The sequence below is a fragment of the Trichosurus vulpecula genome, chromosome 6 (genome assembly GCF_011100635.1).
Source record: "Trichosurus vulpecula isolate mTriVul1 chromosome 6, mTriVul1.pri, whole genome shotgun sequence".
In the NCBI taxonomy this organism is placed as follows: domain Eukaryota; kingdom Metazoa; phylum Chordata; class Mammalia; order Diprotodontia; family Phalangeridae; genus Trichosurus; species Trichosurus vulpecula.
The window spans coordinates 225,676,385-225,695,432 of record NC_050578.1 but is presented as its reverse complement, the minus strand read 5'-3'; the positions used below and the strand labels follow the sequence as shown (position 1 = coordinate 225,695,432).

Sequence of the window (19,048 nt, the reverse complement as noted above, 5' to 3'; positions counted from 1 at the left end):
AGTAATAAAGAAATTCAGAAAATAGGTTGGGGGAGGGGACAGAGGATAGTGACTTCTTTTTTGCACACATTGAGTTTGAGATAATTATGGGACACCCATCTGGAAATGTCCCAAAGTGAGTTTACAATGTGGGAATAGATATAAGGAGATTAAGAATGAACATATCTATATATCTATGTCTATGTCTATATGTATATGTATGTGGATATCTGTCTAGGAGTCAAGTTTATAGAGATGGTAACTTGGGAACCCGCAAGCACAGGTGAAGCCACCAATAGGGAGATTATAGAGAGAAAAGAGAAAAGGTCCTAGAGCAGATCTTTGGGGTACACCAAAGTGAACATGACATGGATGATGAATCAGCAAAGAAGACTGAGAAGGAGTGGTCAGACAGAAGTTGTTCAGTCATTTTTCAGTTGTGTCTAACTCTTCTTGACCCCACTTGGAATTTTCTTGGCTAATATACTGGAGCGCTTGGCCATGTCCTTCTCTAGCTCATTTTACAGATGAGAAAATTTAGGCAGAGTGAAGTGACTTGCCCAGGGTCACCCAGTTAGGAAGTGTCTGAGGGCAGATCTGAACTCAGAAAGATGAATATTCCTGACCCTAGGCATGACACTCTATCCATGTCTCCACCTAGCTGCCAAATAAAAAGATTATCTTAATGGAATTAGATCATAAAAGTTTGTACTGGATTTAGTTGGCCTGATTGTAAGACTTCCTCCAATTACAATCTGATGCCTGTGAATAGAATCAAAAGAGGTAGATAGCTGTAGTAAATCAGAATTGGGGGTTAGCAAGGTGTGAGTGTCCAAGGGTTCAAGAGTAGAAAATTATGTAGAATTGTATGGTTCACTAAGTGGTAAATATTGGGAAGGAAAGACAGTACCTTAGGAGGTTTAGAGAGACTGTAGGTCACGATGAGGAAAAAGAATAGCTTTGGGAGGAAGAAGCCACAGAAGGATATGGAATGATAAGAGATTATGATCAGATAAAGGAATGTCAGAATTCTTGATCATGGAAATGGAGCATCTAGGGGTGATGGGAGATCAGTGGCCTGACCATCTTTGTGAGGTGGAGGAACTTCTGCTCATTGAAGTTGAGCAGACTGAGGAACTGGGACGTTAGGGTGTTTGAGGAACATCAATTAGCATGTTGTCTTTTATGAGGGCAGGATTTTAGGTGGAGAGCAATACTGTGAACCAGGCACAAAACTCACTGAGAAAGGACAGAGAATGTTTTGGGGCTTGGTATATATTAGCCAGTGATGGGCGGAGTAAGCCAGTGAGTCAGGGGTATGAGAAGAGGTACAACCAGCGTACTGGAAATGAACACTGTTGTGTTCATCAGGGGGATGTTGTGTCATCGGGGGGAGCTAAGTCTCAGTGAGAGCCAGAAGATGGAAGGAGCATGACAGGAAGAGATCTAAAATGGAGAGAAGTTTTATAATTGTAGAAGTAGTTATTCCAGAGGGCATAGTGGAAGGGGTGGTCTGATGGAATGGGACACTGGAGGAGGGGATCAGATCAAGAATGATGAGTTGCTTGGGATGAGAAAGCAGGCTGCTGGGGTTGCGGAAAAGCTATCAGTCGACTGGTTGCTGTTCAGCATCATCAGAAAGGGTGAGAGTTTGCTGACTCTTGGGAAACAAGTTTGGGCAGAGTATCAGTAGATGGGAAGAGCTCCTCTGATGAAGGCAAGTGAGTGGCACTCTGTTTGGATCACAGACCAGAATATTATTACAGTTGTCCAGATGTAACTTCTATAAAATCTTTACAACATTCTTAATAGATATTGCCATCTGAAATATGCATATCTCCAAGCTACCTGCGTTTGTGGTAAGACTCTAGTTAGTTCATTTTAAAAGCATCCACATATATCTGAAAAATGGTAAACTATGCTTGAAGCATATTGTTTATTTATGCTACATAGATTCCCAGATTCCCTTGCAATAACTTTGACCAGAACTCCTCCTGCCAAAGACTGGGAACCCACCAACCAGAGGAAGAGCATAAGATCATGGATCATAGATCTAGAAGATACCTTAGAGGTCATCTAGTCCAAGCCATTATTTTCCATGTGGAAACTGAGGTCCAGAGAAGGGTCTAACAAACTCATACAAGGAATAAAACTAGAAGGCCTGGAATTTGACCTCGGTTCCTCTGCTGCCAAAGCCAGCCCTTTGGACTGCTCCTGTGCTGCCCCAATACCTCCACCATTTTAAATAGATCCTCAAGGGATACCTGAACAAGAATACTACAGGATTAGAAGGTGTAGATGGTCGTCATCCCTACTAGCAGAGGGAGTGCCAGTGAAAGGGAGGTCACAAATCCACCAGAGTAGCCTTAGAACATCCAATTAAGTAAGACAGAGAGACAAAAGCCATGTGATAGAGGATGAGAAAGGAGGCAGGGGCAGGAATAAGGAAAGCAAGGAAGAGAAAGAAATGTATATGTGTGTGTGTGTGTGTGTGTGTATCTGAGAGAGAGAGAGAGAGAGAGAGAGAGAGAGAGAGAGAGAGAGAGATTTGAATAAGTGCACAGGGAAGGCTTCCTCCTGTGGGACGTTGCCCCTAGACAACCCACTGTAGTTGTGACTTTGGTGGAGGGGAGCTTGGAGGAAAGAACCTACTTGCTGTGTGGCCTTGGGCAGATCACTGCAACTCTCTTTGCTCAATGGCCTCCAGTGCCCCTTCTAGCTCTGAATCTGTGATCCTGTGACTTATCACACTGAGCCTCAGTTTTCTTATTGCCAAGGAGGAAGGAGAATCAGACCTTAATTAGTGGAGACAGCAGGATGAGAACACTGAGGTTCTAACTCCAGCTCTGATACTTAATAGCTGCCTGAGCTTGGGCAAGACACTTCTTGCCTTTGCCTCTCGAATTCCTCATTATAAAGTAGAGTTAGATGTTCTTTCTTTCATTAGCAGCGAGAGCACCAGACTTGGATCCAGAAGAGTGAAGTTCAGGTTCAAGCTCTGACATGTATTAGCTGTATGACCTTGGGCTTCATAGGATCATAGACTGCAAGGGACCTCAGAGCCCATCTGCTCCATCCCCTCCCGTCACTTTACATGTGAAGAAACTAAGGTTCAAGGAATGAATGGATGGAAAACTATTGATTAAGCATTAATTATATGTTGGGCACTGTGCTAAGGGCTGGCTATATATATATGTATATTTATATACATATACATGCATATATACACACATACATATATATGGTAAAATAACCCCTGCACTGAAGAAGTTTATATTCTTTTCCTCCCCAAATTTTAAACATTCTTATTTAAAGTTTTGAGTTCTAAATTCTATTCCTCTCTCCCTTCCCCGCCACCTGAGATGGTAAGCAGTCAGATGTGGGTTATACATATGAAATTATGTAAAATATTTCCATATAAGTCATTTTGTACAAGAACACTTGAATAAAAGAAAAAGAATGAAAGAAAGTGGAAAATAGCATACTTCAGTCTGTATTCAATCAATATCCATTCTTTCCCTAGAGGTGGATAGTATGTTTTATCATTAGTCCTTTGGGGTTGTCTTAGATCATTGTATTGCTGAGAACAGCTGTCATTCACAGTTCTTACTGTTACTGTGTACAATGTTCTGGTTCTGTTCACTTCACTTTACATCAGTTCATGTAAGTTTTTACAGCTTTTTCTGAAGTCACCCTGCTTGTCATTTCTTGACAGCACAATAATATTCCATTACAATCATGTACCACAGCTTGTTTAGCCATTCTCCAATTCATGGGCATCGCTTCAATTTCCATTTTTTAGACACCACAAAAAAGCTGCGGTAAATATTTTTTACAAGTAGGTCCTTTTCCTTTTTTTTTGGATGTCTTTGGGATATAGAACTAGCAGTGGTATTGCTGGGTCAAAGGGCATACACAGCTTTATAGCCCTTAGGGCATAGTTCCAAATTGCTCTCCAGAATGACTGGATCAGTATGCAACTCCACCAACAATGCATTAGTGTCCCAGTTTTCCCACATCCCCTCCAATATGCAACATTTTCCTTTTTTTGTCATATTAGCTACTTTGATAGGTGTGAAGTGGTACCTCAGAGTTGTTTTAATTTGCATTTCTCTGATCAATAGTAATTTAGAGCAAGGAAGTTTATATTCTAATAGGGAGATACAACACATGTAGGGCAGTAGGAGCTGGTGTTTTGGTATGGGAAGTGACAGATGGAAAGTGGAGTCATAAGGGTGCTTGTCAGATATAGCCTTTCCAGGAATGGCAGTGTTGACTTGATTATTTATCCCCAGAGCAAGAAGTATAAAGTAGAGTGGGTGGGAGAGTATATATGAGTCTCCATGGTGGGAAGACGATCAAGCTTCAGGATGGTGGGTCTGTGGCTGTTTAGACCAGGTGTCACAGTCAAGAGTGCAGGGTCCCAGGAAAAGAGCTGGTGTGCCATGTATGATGCAGAGGGCAGCATGGCAGGAGGATGGCCAGAATGTCAGTGATCAAATTTGAACTTAGGTTCCCTTGGTCTTGGATTTCTCATGAACAGGAATGGGTAAATAGACTCACACTCCCTCCCAGGGCTTTTGTGAGGATGGCTTTTGTAGCTGTAAATCCATATATAATGTGAACTTTTAGTATTCTTTCGGAAGCTGATCCATGTTTTATCTCCTTCCCAGCGCTCCGCCTCAGTGAGTATAATGGGCTTCTCCAACACGCTGGAAATGGAACTGTCATCCCCAAGAACAGGGAGGTCAATGGAACCCCAAATCCAGAGTGTGACCAGCCTGACACCTAGCTCCTGCTCCCATAGCATGGGCCCTACCTCCGACACACAGCCAGAAACAGTACCCACTTACAGTCCAGCAGTCACCTGGGTCCTGCACCCTGGGGATGGGGCCAGCAACTTGTCTTTGGGAGATGTTCTCTTGGGTAATGCACCATGCAAGGTGAGTCTCTCTGATATGTGGGCATGGGGATGGGGAATCCTATAGAAATGCTATGCCTTGGTTTCCCCATTTGTTAAGTTTAGGGGTTGGACTGGATGACATTTTAGGGCCCTTCTGATTCTGTCATTCTGTGGTTCCATAACTGATTCCCTCTGCTGCCATGCTGGTCATCTCTCAAGATTTGTTCTAGCCTCAGGCTTAATGGTGCAAGGCCTACTAATGCTACCATTTTCATTCTTTTTCTGTCTTCTTTCCCTTTTTTCAAGATGGAAAATGAAGATTCCAGGCCCATTAGTGACTCTCTGGGACACAACACAGTACCTGTCTGCCCAAATGCTCAGGAAGAATTAGTTCTTCCTTTACAAAAAATCCTGGAGGAACCGATTAATCTCTCAGTGAAGAAACCCCTGCATCTTGCCTCTCCCCCAGTGCCAGCTGTCAGTGCCTCTCCCCCACCGTCCACAACTGTGAAGCCTCTTTGGCACACAGAAGGTACAACAGGAGGCCCCTTCCCTTCCTGGGGGCTCCAGTCCCCTTCAGACCCCTCTGGGGCAGGCTCTCTCCTCCCTGTTGGCTCATTGTGCTGCTGGGTCCTTTAGGAAAATACATCAGAGGGGACAGGACCAGCAGAGTCTTGAGGTGATGATCATTCACATTTCTATAATCACTTATGGATGCAAAGCCTTTACATGTTTTATTTCACTCAGTACTTGTAAACAAACCTGTGAAATGGGAATTTCCCCATTCTACAGAGCAGGAAACTAAGGCTTAGACAGGGCAGGATTTGCTTGAAATCTCATAGCTAGTAGCGGCAGTGTTCTTAACCATGGTGCCACCCTGTTTCTGTAGAAAGAAGGGGCCAAGTTACTGCTGCATTAAAATGTGCAGAGAGACCCAAGTCTGGTGCCAGCATAACACTGAGTGGAGACTATAGGAGGTAGGAAAAAACCTTGGTCAGTTTCCTTATTCTCAGCCTCCTGCTGCCATGACGAATGAAGAGATGAGTCACCAGACCTGTGCTGAGAAGAATGTTTTCACACTAATTAGACTAATTTCAGGCCTTCCATCTAGGCCTGTTATCATAGTACCTTCCATGTGAGCTCTGATTCCCTGCTGGGTTTAGTTAGGGTATGGCTGGGTCTTTCTTGGGAGAGGTGGGAGATCCACTTAATGTGTAATGCTCAGTCCAAGGAGGTCCTTTGGGGCCCTTCCCGGGAGAGCACATTTGGACTGAAAGTCCTTCCAGCCTTTGAGCACACACGCAGTGAGTGGTCCACTGTTCTCTGAGTATCAGCGGGACTTGAACTACCTTGTGTGGTTCTGAAGACATCTTGGCATATTTTTAGCCTTCCCTCACTGTCTTTGGGGGACACTGTGAAGGGGAGAGATGTCTTTTACGGGGCACGAGCTCCAGGGGATAGGTGTGCAGTAGCCACGTGGTTGGGTTATTACAGACAGGCTCTCCCCTTCTCTGTCCTAGATTGTGGCAATTCTGAACAGGAGCCATTTGAGGTAGACATGAAGGAGAATCCAAACATCAGGTAACAAATAATCTCTCTTCTCAGTATGTGAAGGAAGTGTCATTTGCGAGTTTCTCTAAGAGAAAAGAGATTTGCCCTTTTGCTGCTGATCCCAAATGACTTAGATAATGATGCAGCTATCAAACGTCTGACCCCCCATTCCCCATCAATCTCTGCCCCAGAAGACACAGAGGCTCTCTTTATGGCTTTGGCATTTTCAATAATTTTTAGAACTGCAAAGTTCAGTGCTGATGATGCTAAAAAGACCTTCTTATATGAAGATTTCTGGCTCCTTAGCCAGACAAAATGGGCAGAGGCTGTGGGTAGATCATGAGGAAGCCCCCTATTGTAGCAGAAGCTTGCCTTTCAGTTTTATTATTCAAAGAGCATTACCAAGTGACATTGTTTAACCCTATGAGAACTGAATTGGATTCTGAGATCCCTTGAGGCTGGCAGGATCAGGTTAGGGGCAGGAGGAGGTTGGGAACTCTTAAACTTTTAGTGCCTTTTTGTTACTCTAGATGACTGGGAGAACTCGGCTATGTTCAACAGCCAAGGAATTGATTGAAACCCATATTTATGGAGGTCAGGCCAGTTCTGTGGAAATCTGGCACAATCTAGCCTTGTCTGTCCTTGAGGGAGAGAGGTAGCGAGGGAAGACTCACAGGGATTGGGAAGTTTTGGAGGCTCTTATCCCACCTTCACAGTATTTCATTGACTTTAGGACCTATCCCAAAGAGCTGAAGATTCCCTATGTTCGACTGGAGCGCCTGAAGATCTGTGCGGCAGCCTCTGGGGAGCTGCCTGTGTTCAAACTGCAAAGGGAGCAGGATGGGACCTTTCTGCTGGTCATTGAGTGTGGAGCAGAGTCATCTAGCATGTCCATCAAGGTACCCCGGGGCCAGAGCCATTCCTATGCAGAGACATTGCCAGGACATGAATGGGAGGAGAGCTCAAAATCATTCATTGTGGAGCCTGATATGTCCCATCGAGGTTACATTCCTTTGAGTTATGCCACCATCAGGGGTGCATTCCTTCGGGCTGAGCATTAGCTTCACCTTGGAGCTTTTTAAAAAAATCTCAATGCCTCAATGAGGGGTGACATATTAGGCTCTAGTGCTTTAGTCAGTCAATCAGTTGGAATTTATTTACCACTAGTATGGGGTCATGAGACGTGGACTTGGACATTAGGGGAAGGAGTCAGAAAGGACCCCCTCCCCAATGATTCTCTCAGCGGCCCCCTGCCTTGTGACTTCACTTTACTTTGGCCCTCCTGTCCAGGGCCCAACCAATGCATGGCATCTTCTGGGTTCTTATTGCCACTGTTTCCTTCTTTTTCCTTCTGTACTAGGAAAACAGTAGGATTTCTTCTCCTCCTATCTTCCCTTCTTCCTCTCGCCATTAACAGCGTATCAGCCACTTCAGTTTTAAAAAGGGGATTTTCTACTATGCCGTTCTTAAGGAAGAACCCAAGGGGGTTTTATATGTAACATGTTTTTAAGGTTAATTCTTTTATTGTGCATGAATGATTCAATCCAATCCAATTCAGTTCAGTTCATTTCTGTTCAGTTCAGTGTTCTGCATTCACTCCAAGTTCTCACTTTTACTTCTTGTAACCCTCAGCTTCTTTCAAGGCGCAGTTCATGCCCTACCTCCTCCATGAGCACTTGATCCCCACTGCTGCTAGTGCCTTCCCATCCCAGATTACCTTGTCCTTACTTTGTAATAACTGTATATACTTAAATGTGTACATGCTGTTTCTCCTGATAGAGTGTAACCTCCTGGGTTTCAAGTTTTTCTTTGTGTCCCTTATGCCCAGCACATGGTAGTCACTTCATAATTGCTTATTGATTAAAAAAACTTATTAAGCAAGATAATAGAGAGACAAAAATGAAACATTCATTGTAATTGAAAAGGGGGAAATGGAGGGGATAGAACATGTACAAAAATCAGGAAATACAAAGAATATACAAAATACAAAGTAAAGTCAAGTGGGGCTAAGTACTGATCACTGAAGGAAACTCTGGATTTAGTGGAGGTGATGAAGAAATGCATTCTGGGGATGAGAGACTACCATGGTGCAAAGACACAAATGCAGAAAGAGATGGACTGTGTTGTGGAGAAAGCTTGTAAACCAGTTTGGCTGGTATAGAGAATGTACAGTGGGGATTACTCGGAAATAAGGCTGGAAAATTTGGTGGTAGCCAAATGTGTAGGGTCTTACATGCCAGGTCAAGGAATTTGTATTTCAGTTAGGGGTCTTATTACCATTGAGGATTTTCAAGTAGGGGGAGTGGCATGGTCAGATCTGTATTTTAGTAATACCAGTTTGGCAGTTATTGAAGAGAGGGTTGAAGAGAGGAAAGACTGGAGACAGGGACAGCAATTCAGAGGTTATTGTGATAGTCCAGGCAAGAGATGATTCAGTCTTGAGCTAGATTATAGCCCATTTTAGTGGAGAGAAGTGAATAGGTGCAAGAGATGTTGTGGAGATAGGGTTGACAAGACATAGCATGACTGAAGAGAGAGGTTCAGAGAAAGTTAAAAATAACTGCAATGTTGTGAACTTAGTTTCCTGGAAGAAAGATGGCACCATCAACACAGATAGGAAACTTTGGAGGAAGGACGAGTTTGGGGAGTAGAGTCACGAGTTCCATTTTAGACATGTTGAATTTGAAATGCCTATGAGACATACAGGTGGTGATAGCCATTGGGCAGGGCATAATTCAGTACTTGAATTTAGGAGAGAAATTAGAGCTGGAAACGTGCATTTGGAGCCATCTGCAGAAAGAGTAATTGAATCCAGGGGAACTGATGAAAACACCAAAGGAGAGAGTGCAGAAAGAGAAGAAAAGAGAGCCCAGGATGAGCCTTGGAGAATGCCCACACTTAGTGAGAGGGAGGAGGACATCAGTGTACTATGGGACTGAGGAGGGCTGAGTATAGGGACTAGGTTCCCTCTTTTCTTCTGCCTGACTATCTCCTGATGGGTTTTTGTTGTTGTTCAGTCATTCAAGTCATGTCTGACTCTTCGTGACTCCACTTGGGGTTTTCTTGGCAAAGACACTGAAGTAGTTTGCCATTTGCCATTTTCTTCTCCAGCTCATTTTACAGTTGAGGAAACTGAGGCAAACAGGGGGAAGTGACCTGCCCAGTTAGATCCTTGCTATTGATCTGGTTACTTGGCTGCTTACAAGGTGATCTTGGTCTCGCTCTTCCTGAGTCTTCTTTCCCAACCTTCTATTGCAGGAGAAAATTCCTAGGGCCTAGGACTGACTAACACCTCTTTGAAGTTAGTCCAGTTCAGTTATTGGCTGGAAGGCTCACCCAAGATTGATGACTGTGGAGCTGGAGAAGATTGTCCTCCTCTCCCAGCCCCCTGCTCCCAGATAACGAAAAAAAACCCTTCTCTAAATGAGCTGTAAATCCATTCCCTTTGTATTTCAGGCCTTCTTACCCCTTCATCCCTTTTCTGGAAAGCCTTAGCCTCTGGTGACCTGAAATCACTATTTCACCTCTTCTGGCCTTTCATCTGGCTGGTCTGCCTGAAGCAAGTGTCTTTCTTGATCATCTTAAGTGTCTTGATCATCTTGTCTGAGTAGTTCTTGATGATCAGATTCCTTATTCTACAGGGCCCACACCTGGTAAAGCTCTGTGATGTTTCTTTTCATGAGCTCAGCTCTTTCCATCTCAGTCTAGACTTCTCTTTCATTCACAACTGTGCCCTGTTGTGGTCTCACTCTATCTTCTATTTACTGGGGGCAATGCCCTTAGCACACTGGAGAGCAGATACTTGTTCTTGATGTGGCTCCTCGCTGCCATCTTTGTTTTCCTGCCTGGCCTGTGGTGTCTGCAGCAAGGTACAGGTTGGGCAAGGGGAAAAGAAAGGTTAATATGTCAGACTTGGAAAGGACCTCAGAAATCACTTTGTTCACCCACTATCTGAAGCTTGATTTCCACATACTATATTCCCAGTGATTGGGCTTTCAGCCGTCCCTTGAAGGAACAGGATGGCCTAGTGCCAAGAATATTGTCCTAGATTTAAATTCCTATTCTGCTGTTTACTACCTATGTGGCTTTTGGTAAATTCCTTCTCTGGTCCGTGGTATCCTTCTCTAGAAGATCAGGGGCTTGGACTAAATGACTTCTAAGTTCTCTGTTGACTCTCAGTCCCATGAACTTCTAGTGAAAGGGAGCTCATAACCCCCTAGACAGCCCATTCCATTTTTTAATGCCTCTAATATGTTGTTTCCAATTCCAGATTCCAAAGAGAGCCTGTTTTTGGCATTACTAAAACTCGTTAAATATGCATGACTCTACAACAATGTCAACACATTCGCACAAGCTCCCTGCTTCCTCTTTTCCCCCTATTCCCAAACTAGTTATCAGGGAAGGCCCTTTCATCGCAGATCTTTTGCTTCTGAAAGGAAGGACCTAGAGCACCATACCATGGTGGCTTGGGTGTTACATCGTGTGCAAAAAAGGGAGGTGAAAGGCCCTGCAGATTTTCTGGTCTGACTTTACAATTTGATGCCCTACTTGTGTCTCTTCTTTCTTTACTGTGATTGTACTTCTTCTCAAACTCCGAGAACTCCTGGGCTGCCATGAGTAGTCAGGTTCAGGGGTTACTTCCCTGGTCCACTGACTCTAGTAATTAGTCTGACTGCTTCTGATCTTGCCATTCTACCTGGGCCTTGGGCCATGCAGTCAGACAGTACACATGTCTTAAGCCTCATGGCCCCTGAGGATACCAGCATGAGTTCATATGCAGGAGGGGTATATGGAGAATGACTGGACCTGTGTTTACTAGGAGAATGGTTGCAGAGTGGAATGAAGGGGGGAGCTCCAACCCTCTCAACTCTTCCTTGACCTCTGAAGAGCTTAGATTGAAAAGAAGGCATCAGAAATTAGTCAGTACTCCTCCCACCAATTGGGCTTCCTAGGGAATGTGACCCTCTCTGGGGTGAATTCATATAATGAAGTGTCATTGTCTCCCTTTCTGACCTCTCTCAGCCAGTTCTATCTCCTGTAAGGCCACTATGGCAGTGATCCTCCTGCAGGGCCCTAAGCAGAAGTGGACTAGAGACCAAGTTGCTAAGACTCTTTGCTCTTCTTTTCTCTCCACAGGTCAACCAGGACAGTTTGCCAGATGCTTTGAAGCCTAAGGCTGAAGATCCAGAAGAGAGAAATGTCTCTGTTGGCTTCCCAGCTGGGCCAAAACTGCCATTGTTTGGGACCCCATCTCCTGGGGAACAAAGGAACCACTGTACCCCTGGAGCCAAGAAGTCTCCCTCAGCTCCCAACACAGACCCAATTGAGAATGAGGACTTCTGTGCCGTGTGTCTGAATGGGGGGGAGCTGCTTTGTTGTGACCACTGCCCCAAGGTGTACCACCTCTCTTGCCATGTTCCAGCCCTGCTCAGCTTCCCCGGGTAAGGGAGTGCAGTGCCCACCACCACGCTCAGGATGTATTCTTTCCAGAAAATCCTTTTGAGGCACTGAGGTCTCTGACCTGCCAGAGAGGGTAGAAGGGTTGGGGACTATGGATCTGTTTAGGCTCTTTCTAGACTTTCCATCTTGAGAGGGTCATCCCCTAAATCTCCCCCTGTTCTAAACTTTTCTATTACTGTTGAAGGCCCCACCATCCTTATAGTTACCCAGGCTCACAACCTTGGTGTCATCCTTAACTTCCCATTCACACCTACTCCAGATGTTTGTGGACTTCCCAAATCTTCTTGCTTCTGTTTCCATAACATTTCTTGCCTATGCCCCCGTTGTCTCTACTTGCAGCATCACTATCCTACTTCTGGTCCTCATCCCCTCTAATCTAGACCACCACAGTAGCTTCCTCACTGTTTTCTGTCCCTCCTCTCTCCAATCCATCCTATATACAGCTGCCAAAATGATTTTCCAAAAGCACAGGTCTGACCAAGTCACCCCCTCCTCAGTAACCTCTAGGGGCTCCCTATTGTCTCAGATTAAAACTCTTTTGTTTGGCATTTAAAGCCCTTCACAGTCTGTCCCATTCTGCTGTTCTAGGCGTCTTACATCTTCCCACCTTCCATGTACTCTCTGGTGCTGCCCTCCTGGCAAACCCGGGTCTCGTCAAACACGATGCTCCCTCTTATGCTTCCATGCTCCTCAAGGAGCATAGTTTTTTTTTTTTGTCTTCATTTGTTTCTATAACCCTTGAAACAGGGTTTGACACATAGTAGGTGTTTGGTGAATGCTTGCTTGATTAATTACTAGAAGGTAGCTCTAAAGGATAAAGGAGCCAACTTTAATCAACATTTAGTGGGGGCTTAGTAAGGGCTGAGCACAGGTGATACAAAGACAAAATGCGATAGCCCCTACCCTCAAGGAGCTGATATTCTACTGGAGGGGAGGAAGGAAGAGAAAATACAGTGTGTACATAGAGAAGCAGATACAAACGTGCAGCTATGCAAATCATTGTTGAGAGTGAGCGCTAGTAACTGAGGACATCAGGAAAGGCCTCATTCTGGAAATGATACTTGAGGAAGGTAAGGATTCTACAAGATGGAGCAGAAGATGGAGCACATTCCAGTTGCACAAGGCTTGGGGGCTGGAGATGGAAGGGCCTGTGAAGGAACAGCTCACAGGATAGTTTGTGAAGGGGGATGTTCCAGGCTTTCCCTTCATGCCTCTGCTGACAGGCTATGGTAAAGATGTCCTGATCCCCTAGTTGTCAGTGTGTTCGGTCCTCAAGTGATCATGTTCAGCTTTCCCTGTTTACATCTTTTGCCTCCCCTCTCTCTCCACTTGAATGTCATCTCCTAGAGGGGGAAGACTGTTTTTCATTTTCTCTTTGTATCCGAGCACTTTCATAGCTCAGTGCTTTGCACCCAGTAAATGCTTAACAAACACTTATCAGCTTAAATTATTGAAATATTACATAAAAATATTGTGTAGGTGGGAGCCGTATTGGTTTGCTTTCAAATTAGCAAGCAGGACTGGCTGATGTTTAGAAAGTATTGTCTTTTACTACAGGAGCCCTTCCTTTCCCATGTCTACATATTTTTCCAGATATTCATGAATGAGTTCTATAGCAGTCTGTATTCTTCTGCATTTGTACCAGTCCGTGCTAGTGATCAATAAAGTCAGCACGGATGTTATTTCTTATGCTGCAGGGGCGAGTGGGTGTGCACCCTCTGCCGGAGCCTAACAAAGCCAGAGGTGGAGTACGACTGTGACAATACTCGATATGGCCATGCCGGTCCTGGAGGACGTGTACTCCCTGGCTTGAGCGAGTATGATCAGAAGGTGGGTGCAGATGTTTCTGAGGGACCCCTAACAAAGAGACTGGTCTTCCATGGCTAGGGATAGCACACACACCACTTCAGAAGTTCCCTTATAAAGTCCATAGAAACTTGCCTACCTACTCTACTTACAGGAAGGTTTCAAGAGGGAAGTGGGGCCTTCTTATCAGCTTTTTGTTGAAGCTCTTGTTGCTGGTTCCCATAGTCAATTACTGGGGCTGGTCTCCTTTCTTTTTTTAACTTATTTTTGTTCTGAACTTAACAACACCGAATAAAATGGGCATTTCCATGGATATAGTAGGGAAGAAAAATTGAATTATATATGATAACTGTGCATCTTTATTATGGATAGCTTGCTTTTCTTTTAAGTAACAAATTCATATTGTAGCTTTCAAGGCTGACCTGATTGTCTATGCTTCTTTCTGGTCTGCCTTCTGTTTTCTTCTCTGGATTTAAAGAAAATGTGATTTATCAGTGACTGTCCCTTCCTTCCTCCCTTCATCTTTCCTTCCTTCCTTCCTTCTTTCCTTCCTTCTTTCCTTCTTTCCTTCCTTCTTTCCTTCCTTCCTTTCTTCCTTTCTTCCTTCCTTCCTTCTTTCCTTCTTTCCTTCCTTCCTTCCTTCCATCCATCCCTCCCTCCCTCCTTCCTTTGTTTTTCTCATCCTTCTATCTTCTGACTGCCTACCCTCTCCCCATTGAAAAAGAAAAAAAAGCCTTTATAACAAAAATGCATATTCAAACACATTTTTATATTGATTGTGTCTGAAAGTATATGTTATTTTGCATCTTGATTTTATTACCTCTTTATCAAGAGGTGAGTAGAATGATTCATCATTAGTTCTCTGGAATCAAGGTTGGTCCTTGCATTGCTTAAAATTCTCATCTTTCAAAATTATTTTCTGCATAATGTTGTTATTATATAAATTGTTCCCCTGATTCTGCTCACTTCACTTTGTATCAGTTCATACAAGTCTTCCCTGGTATCTCTGAAACTGTCCATTTTGTCATTTCTTTTCTTTTTTTTTTTTTTTTTTGGTGTGGCATTTGGGGTTAAGTGACTTGCCCAGGGTCACACAGCTAGTAAGTGTTTGAGGTCAGATTTGAATGCAGGTCTTCCTGACTCTAAGCCTAGTGTTCTATCCACTGTGGCACCCAGCTGCCCCATTTTGTCATTTCTCATGGAGGAATAATATTTTATTGTCCTACTATACCATAATTTGTTTAGGTATTCCAGTGATAGATGGGTACCCTCTTAGTTTCTAGGTCCTTACTGCTACAAAAAGAGCTTCCCTAAATAGTTTTGTAGATATGCATCCATTTCCTCTTTCTTTGATCTCTTTGGGGTGCAGGCCTAGTTAGTGGCATAGCTGAGATAAGGCTATGCACAGGTCAGCGGCCTTGGGGGTGCTGGGCCATTCCGACTGGACCAATTCACAGCCCTGTGCATTTGTGTGTCTCTTGGGCTGGTCTCCTTTATTAGGTAAGGAAAATCAGTCACATGGGAGGGAAAAGATTTAACACAATACAAGGGATCTCCAAGCGCCTTGAGCATTACTGGGTTCACCTCTGGTCACCCTCCCGTGCTTTAACAAAAATAGTGTCCTTGTCAACTTTCCTCTTTATAGAAATGTGAGAAGCTGGTGTTGTCCCTGTGCTGCAGCAGCCTTAGTCTCCCGTTCCACGAGCCTGTCAGTCCACTGGTAAGTGCCAGTCCTTCTTATCGATGACGGGATCCCAGAGCACCTCCTCTTCCCTGAGGATCACTGTGGTCCTGTGTAATGTTGCCTCTCCCCAGGAGGCCCCCAGCCCTGGTCAGTGAGGATGGCTGCAAAGGGATAGTCTTGGTTCTGTTTTTCCTGAGTGGAATTACTCTGGGTCCAGTGATGTGTGGGGTTGGCATGTTGGAGGCAAAGAGAGAGCTTACATATTCCATTTGTCCATCCTCTCATCTCTCTGGTCCACTTTCTGGCTCTCCCTCCTCTGTTCTCTTTTCACCTCATCCTTCTGTTTCTTCCTCCTTTTCTTCTTCCTCCTCCTCCTTATCCTTTGCTAATTCTTTTCTCTTCCTCCTCTCCTCTCACTCTAGGCTCGGCATTATTACCAGATCATCAAGAGGCCGATGGATTTATCAATTATCCGGAGAAAGCTCCAGAAGAAAGACATCGCCCATTACCTGAGTCCAGAGGAGGTGGTGGCTGATGTTCGCCTCATGTTCTGGAACTGTGCAAAGTTCAATTATGTAAGTCCTGCCCTTATTTCCTCACCTCCAGTCACCCAAAGGTCCACAGTGTCTATTGTTTCTTTGTCCTTGGCCTCATATTTGGGCTTTGGGCGAGCACAGACACAGGGACAAGAAAGGGGGGATCATGGCCTTGGAGGTGTTAGGGAACTTGCAGGTGATCTGATTCCACCTCATTGTACAGGTGAGGAGATGAGGGCCACTGAGGCAATGCAGCTTGTCTGAGGTCACACAGATCTCAAGATCTTGTGATGCCAAAGCCAAGAATCTTTCCTAAGAGTGGGGAATGGAGGAGGGTGACAACACCAGTGGGCTACAAGCCTGTTCCCTAACTAGCCCAGCTAAAAGATAGTTTTTAAAATGGTAGCTTCAGAAAAATAGTCTACATAGGCTAATGGACCCAAGAGTGACTTACTGGTTCTGCTCTGTGGGCTGCATGTATCCCATCTATGGCCTTTACTCTCTCATTGTGCTTAAGGAATGCGCTCCCATGCCTTTATGCTTTAGTTACAAGGCCATGGACTGACTCTGGTGGTTGTCTCCCTGTGCAGCCGGACTCCGAGGTAGCCGAGGCTGGCCGATGCCTGGAGGTCTTCTTTGAGGGCTGGCTAAAGGAGATCTACCCTGAGAAGCTGTTTGCTAGGCCAAGGCAGGAGGACTCGGATGCGGAAGAGGCAGAGCATGAGAGTGGCGGCTCCGTGACTCCTCACGGCTTCCCGTGGCCTGCCTATGGGCAGGAATACACACAACCCAAGAGGAGACGTCGCCACACTGTAAGTATGAGGTGTAAGGGGAGCCATGCTTGTGTCTGGCAGGCCAGGGCACAGACAGAACTAGCAGGTTTCTGAAACATCACACCGGTACTTGCCTAAACATTGCCTATGCCTTCTGTCAGTTAGGCCTGGGGAGGTAATTGCAACTAATAACCATGACACAGGCTTAGTGTCTGTGGAAGAAAAGAGAACATGCTGCCTCCTGCTGCCACCCTGAGGAGGCTTGAGAATGGGGAGATAGTCCCACTGAGCCTTTCCTTAGACCACCAGGTCTCTAGGAGCCTCCCCAGCCAGTTGTCCTGGGGTAGAATAACATCTAGGTCTTAGGGAAAATCTAGTCAGACTCCCTTAAAAGGAACTCAGGGCTCTGTTTTAAGTTACTCTGATGTTTTCTTTCCAGGAGAGTGAGAGAGCCAAAAGACTCTCGTTCCGTCTGGCCAGCAGCTTCCCCCAGGTGTGAGAACACCGGGCTCGCACAACAGGAAGCAGCCCAGAATTTGGACAACACCGGTCCCTTGCCCATTCCTCATTATCCTTCTGGCCACATCCTCTGGAGAATTAGGATTACAGGAGTGTCTCTGAGCCCTTTCCAGTGGGCATCTGCAGCATTTCCATGGAACCCACAGTCGTGAAACTCTGGGAAAGAAATCCAACAGATGACTGCTTCCTGCTGCTGTTAAACAAGAATAGAGGCTAAAAGCTTAGCTCTTGTCAGGCTGAAATGGCCTTCTGACACCATGGCTAATTCTGCCTTTTGGAGTACTTGGGGCCTTCCAGCTTCTTATATTTACCTATGGGTAGGAGGAGGGAGAGAAGTACTTAGTACTTTGGCTGACCTCTTATCCCTGACACAGAATGGACAAAGTAGCCACTAGTAATGGTTGCCTTTGTTGAGGAGATTGAGGTGGAATCCTTAGAGGGCATACTAGAGACCTTTGGTTCAAATATTCGCCTGTCGGTAAGACAATCTCCTTGCCCTGTACTTCCCAAGCATCTCACGGTGTCCATTCCTTGTTGTAATCAGGCAGGAAGGAGGAAGGGCTGCCTGTTTCTTCATCTTCCTTTCCTGACATCACTCAGGCATACCTAATTTTGAACACAACTCTTTACTCTGTTTGACTGGTGTCCATACTCTGACTTTGCTTGGGCCATCTAACACAAATATTTAAACTCTCTCTTTGGAGGGATTAAGGCCACCCACATGTTCTAGCCTGTTCTCTGTCCCTTATTACTGATAAGTACCTCTCCAGTAAGCTTCTTTTCTTGGCTCCAAAGGTGTCTCCCATTCGGTGGTACCAGCTGACTGGGGAGCAATCTTTTGACCCACGTTGGAGTCCTGGACTTTGTTTCCTGGGGTTGCTTTTGTGATCCGTGTCTCCTGATCCTGCGTTGTGCCTGGGATGCTAGGACCCCTCTGCCTGTCAGGGGGAGATGGAGGCATGGTAGGGAGGGAGCCTCCTGGGCCCAGTGCTGGGGCCGCAGTGATACCTTCTTTCTTGTTACCATCATGGAGAGTACACTGTGGAAGGGGCCCTCAGGGAAAGTCTTGCCTCTGGCAAACACTCCACCTTCTGAATCTGTCCAGGAAAGGGCAAGCCCTCATTTTGTTTCCCTTCCTTCTGCTTTCCATTTGTGTCATAAAATCATAGAATCCCTGGGTTGAGAGGGACCCCAGAGGTCTTCTAACCCAACTTACTCTTAAACAGGAATATCTTATAGAGCATTCCCAACAAGTGGCCATATAGCCTCTTCTTGAAGACCACCAGTCATGGGGAACTCACTACCTCCAAAAATAGCCCATTCCACCACTGAAGAGCTCTGGTTGTTTGGAAGGCTTTCCTTCTGTTGTGCTGAAATCTGGCTCTGTGTGACTTCTGCCCAGAGGATCAAAGGATTTAGAGCTGGAAGGTACTTTACAATCACTCCATATTACAGAGGGAGAAACTGAGGCCCAGAGAAGAGAAGTCAATCTCTTGCCCAGAGTCAAATGGCTAATAAATAGTATAACCAGAATTTGAATCCAGGTCCCCTGACTCTAAATCTGGGGCTTTTCTCACACTTCACTACCACTGTGACTGATTTTAGCAGGGCCCACTGGAGCCTATCAAAATAGGTCTGATGTCTCTTTTATATATGTATATAAAAATATATATCAGCCCTTTAAATACTTAAAGAAAGCTATTGTGTTAGCCCTTAATCTTCTCTTCTCCCATCTAAACTTTCCCAGTTCTTTTAGCTAATCCTTATATGGTTTTCTGGTTGACCCTATCTGGCTATGTTTGTCTTTCCTAAAATGTGGTTCCCAGAGCTGAGCACA

General features: G+C 45.0%; 1 protein-coding gene across 2 annotated transcripts in view; it reads left to right on the top strand.

The window, feature by feature from the left end:
• TRIM66 (tripartite motif containing 66) overlaps nt 1-18,693 on the top strand; it is a 123,596-nt gene extending 104,903 nt beyond the window's left edge. For both annotated transcript variants that reach the window (XM_036762697.1, XM_036762698.1), the window contains 10 exons: nt 4,653-4,922; nt 5,189-5,414; nt 6,403-6,463; nt 7,167-7,332; nt 11,570-11,874; nt 13,591-13,723; nt 15,345-15,419; nt 15,806-15,958; nt 16,510-16,731; nt 17,132-18,693. In XM_036762697.1, the coding sequence (XP_036618592.1) occupies nt 4,653-4,922; nt 5,189-5,414; nt 6,403-6,463; nt 7,167-7,332; nt 11,570-11,874; nt 13,591-13,723; nt 15,345-15,419; nt 15,806-15,958; nt 16,510-16,731; nt 17,132-17,191 (1,671 nt within the window). In that variant the 3' untranslated portion in view covers nt 17,192-18,693. The remainder of the gene's footprint in view (nt 1-4,652; nt 4,923-5,188; nt 5,415-6,402; nt 6,464-7,166; nt 7,333-11,569; nt 11,875-13,590; nt 13,724-15,344; nt 15,420-15,805; nt 15,959-16,509; nt 16,732-17,131) is intronic.
• The last annotated feature ends 355 nt before the right edge of the window (nt 18,694-19,048 follow it).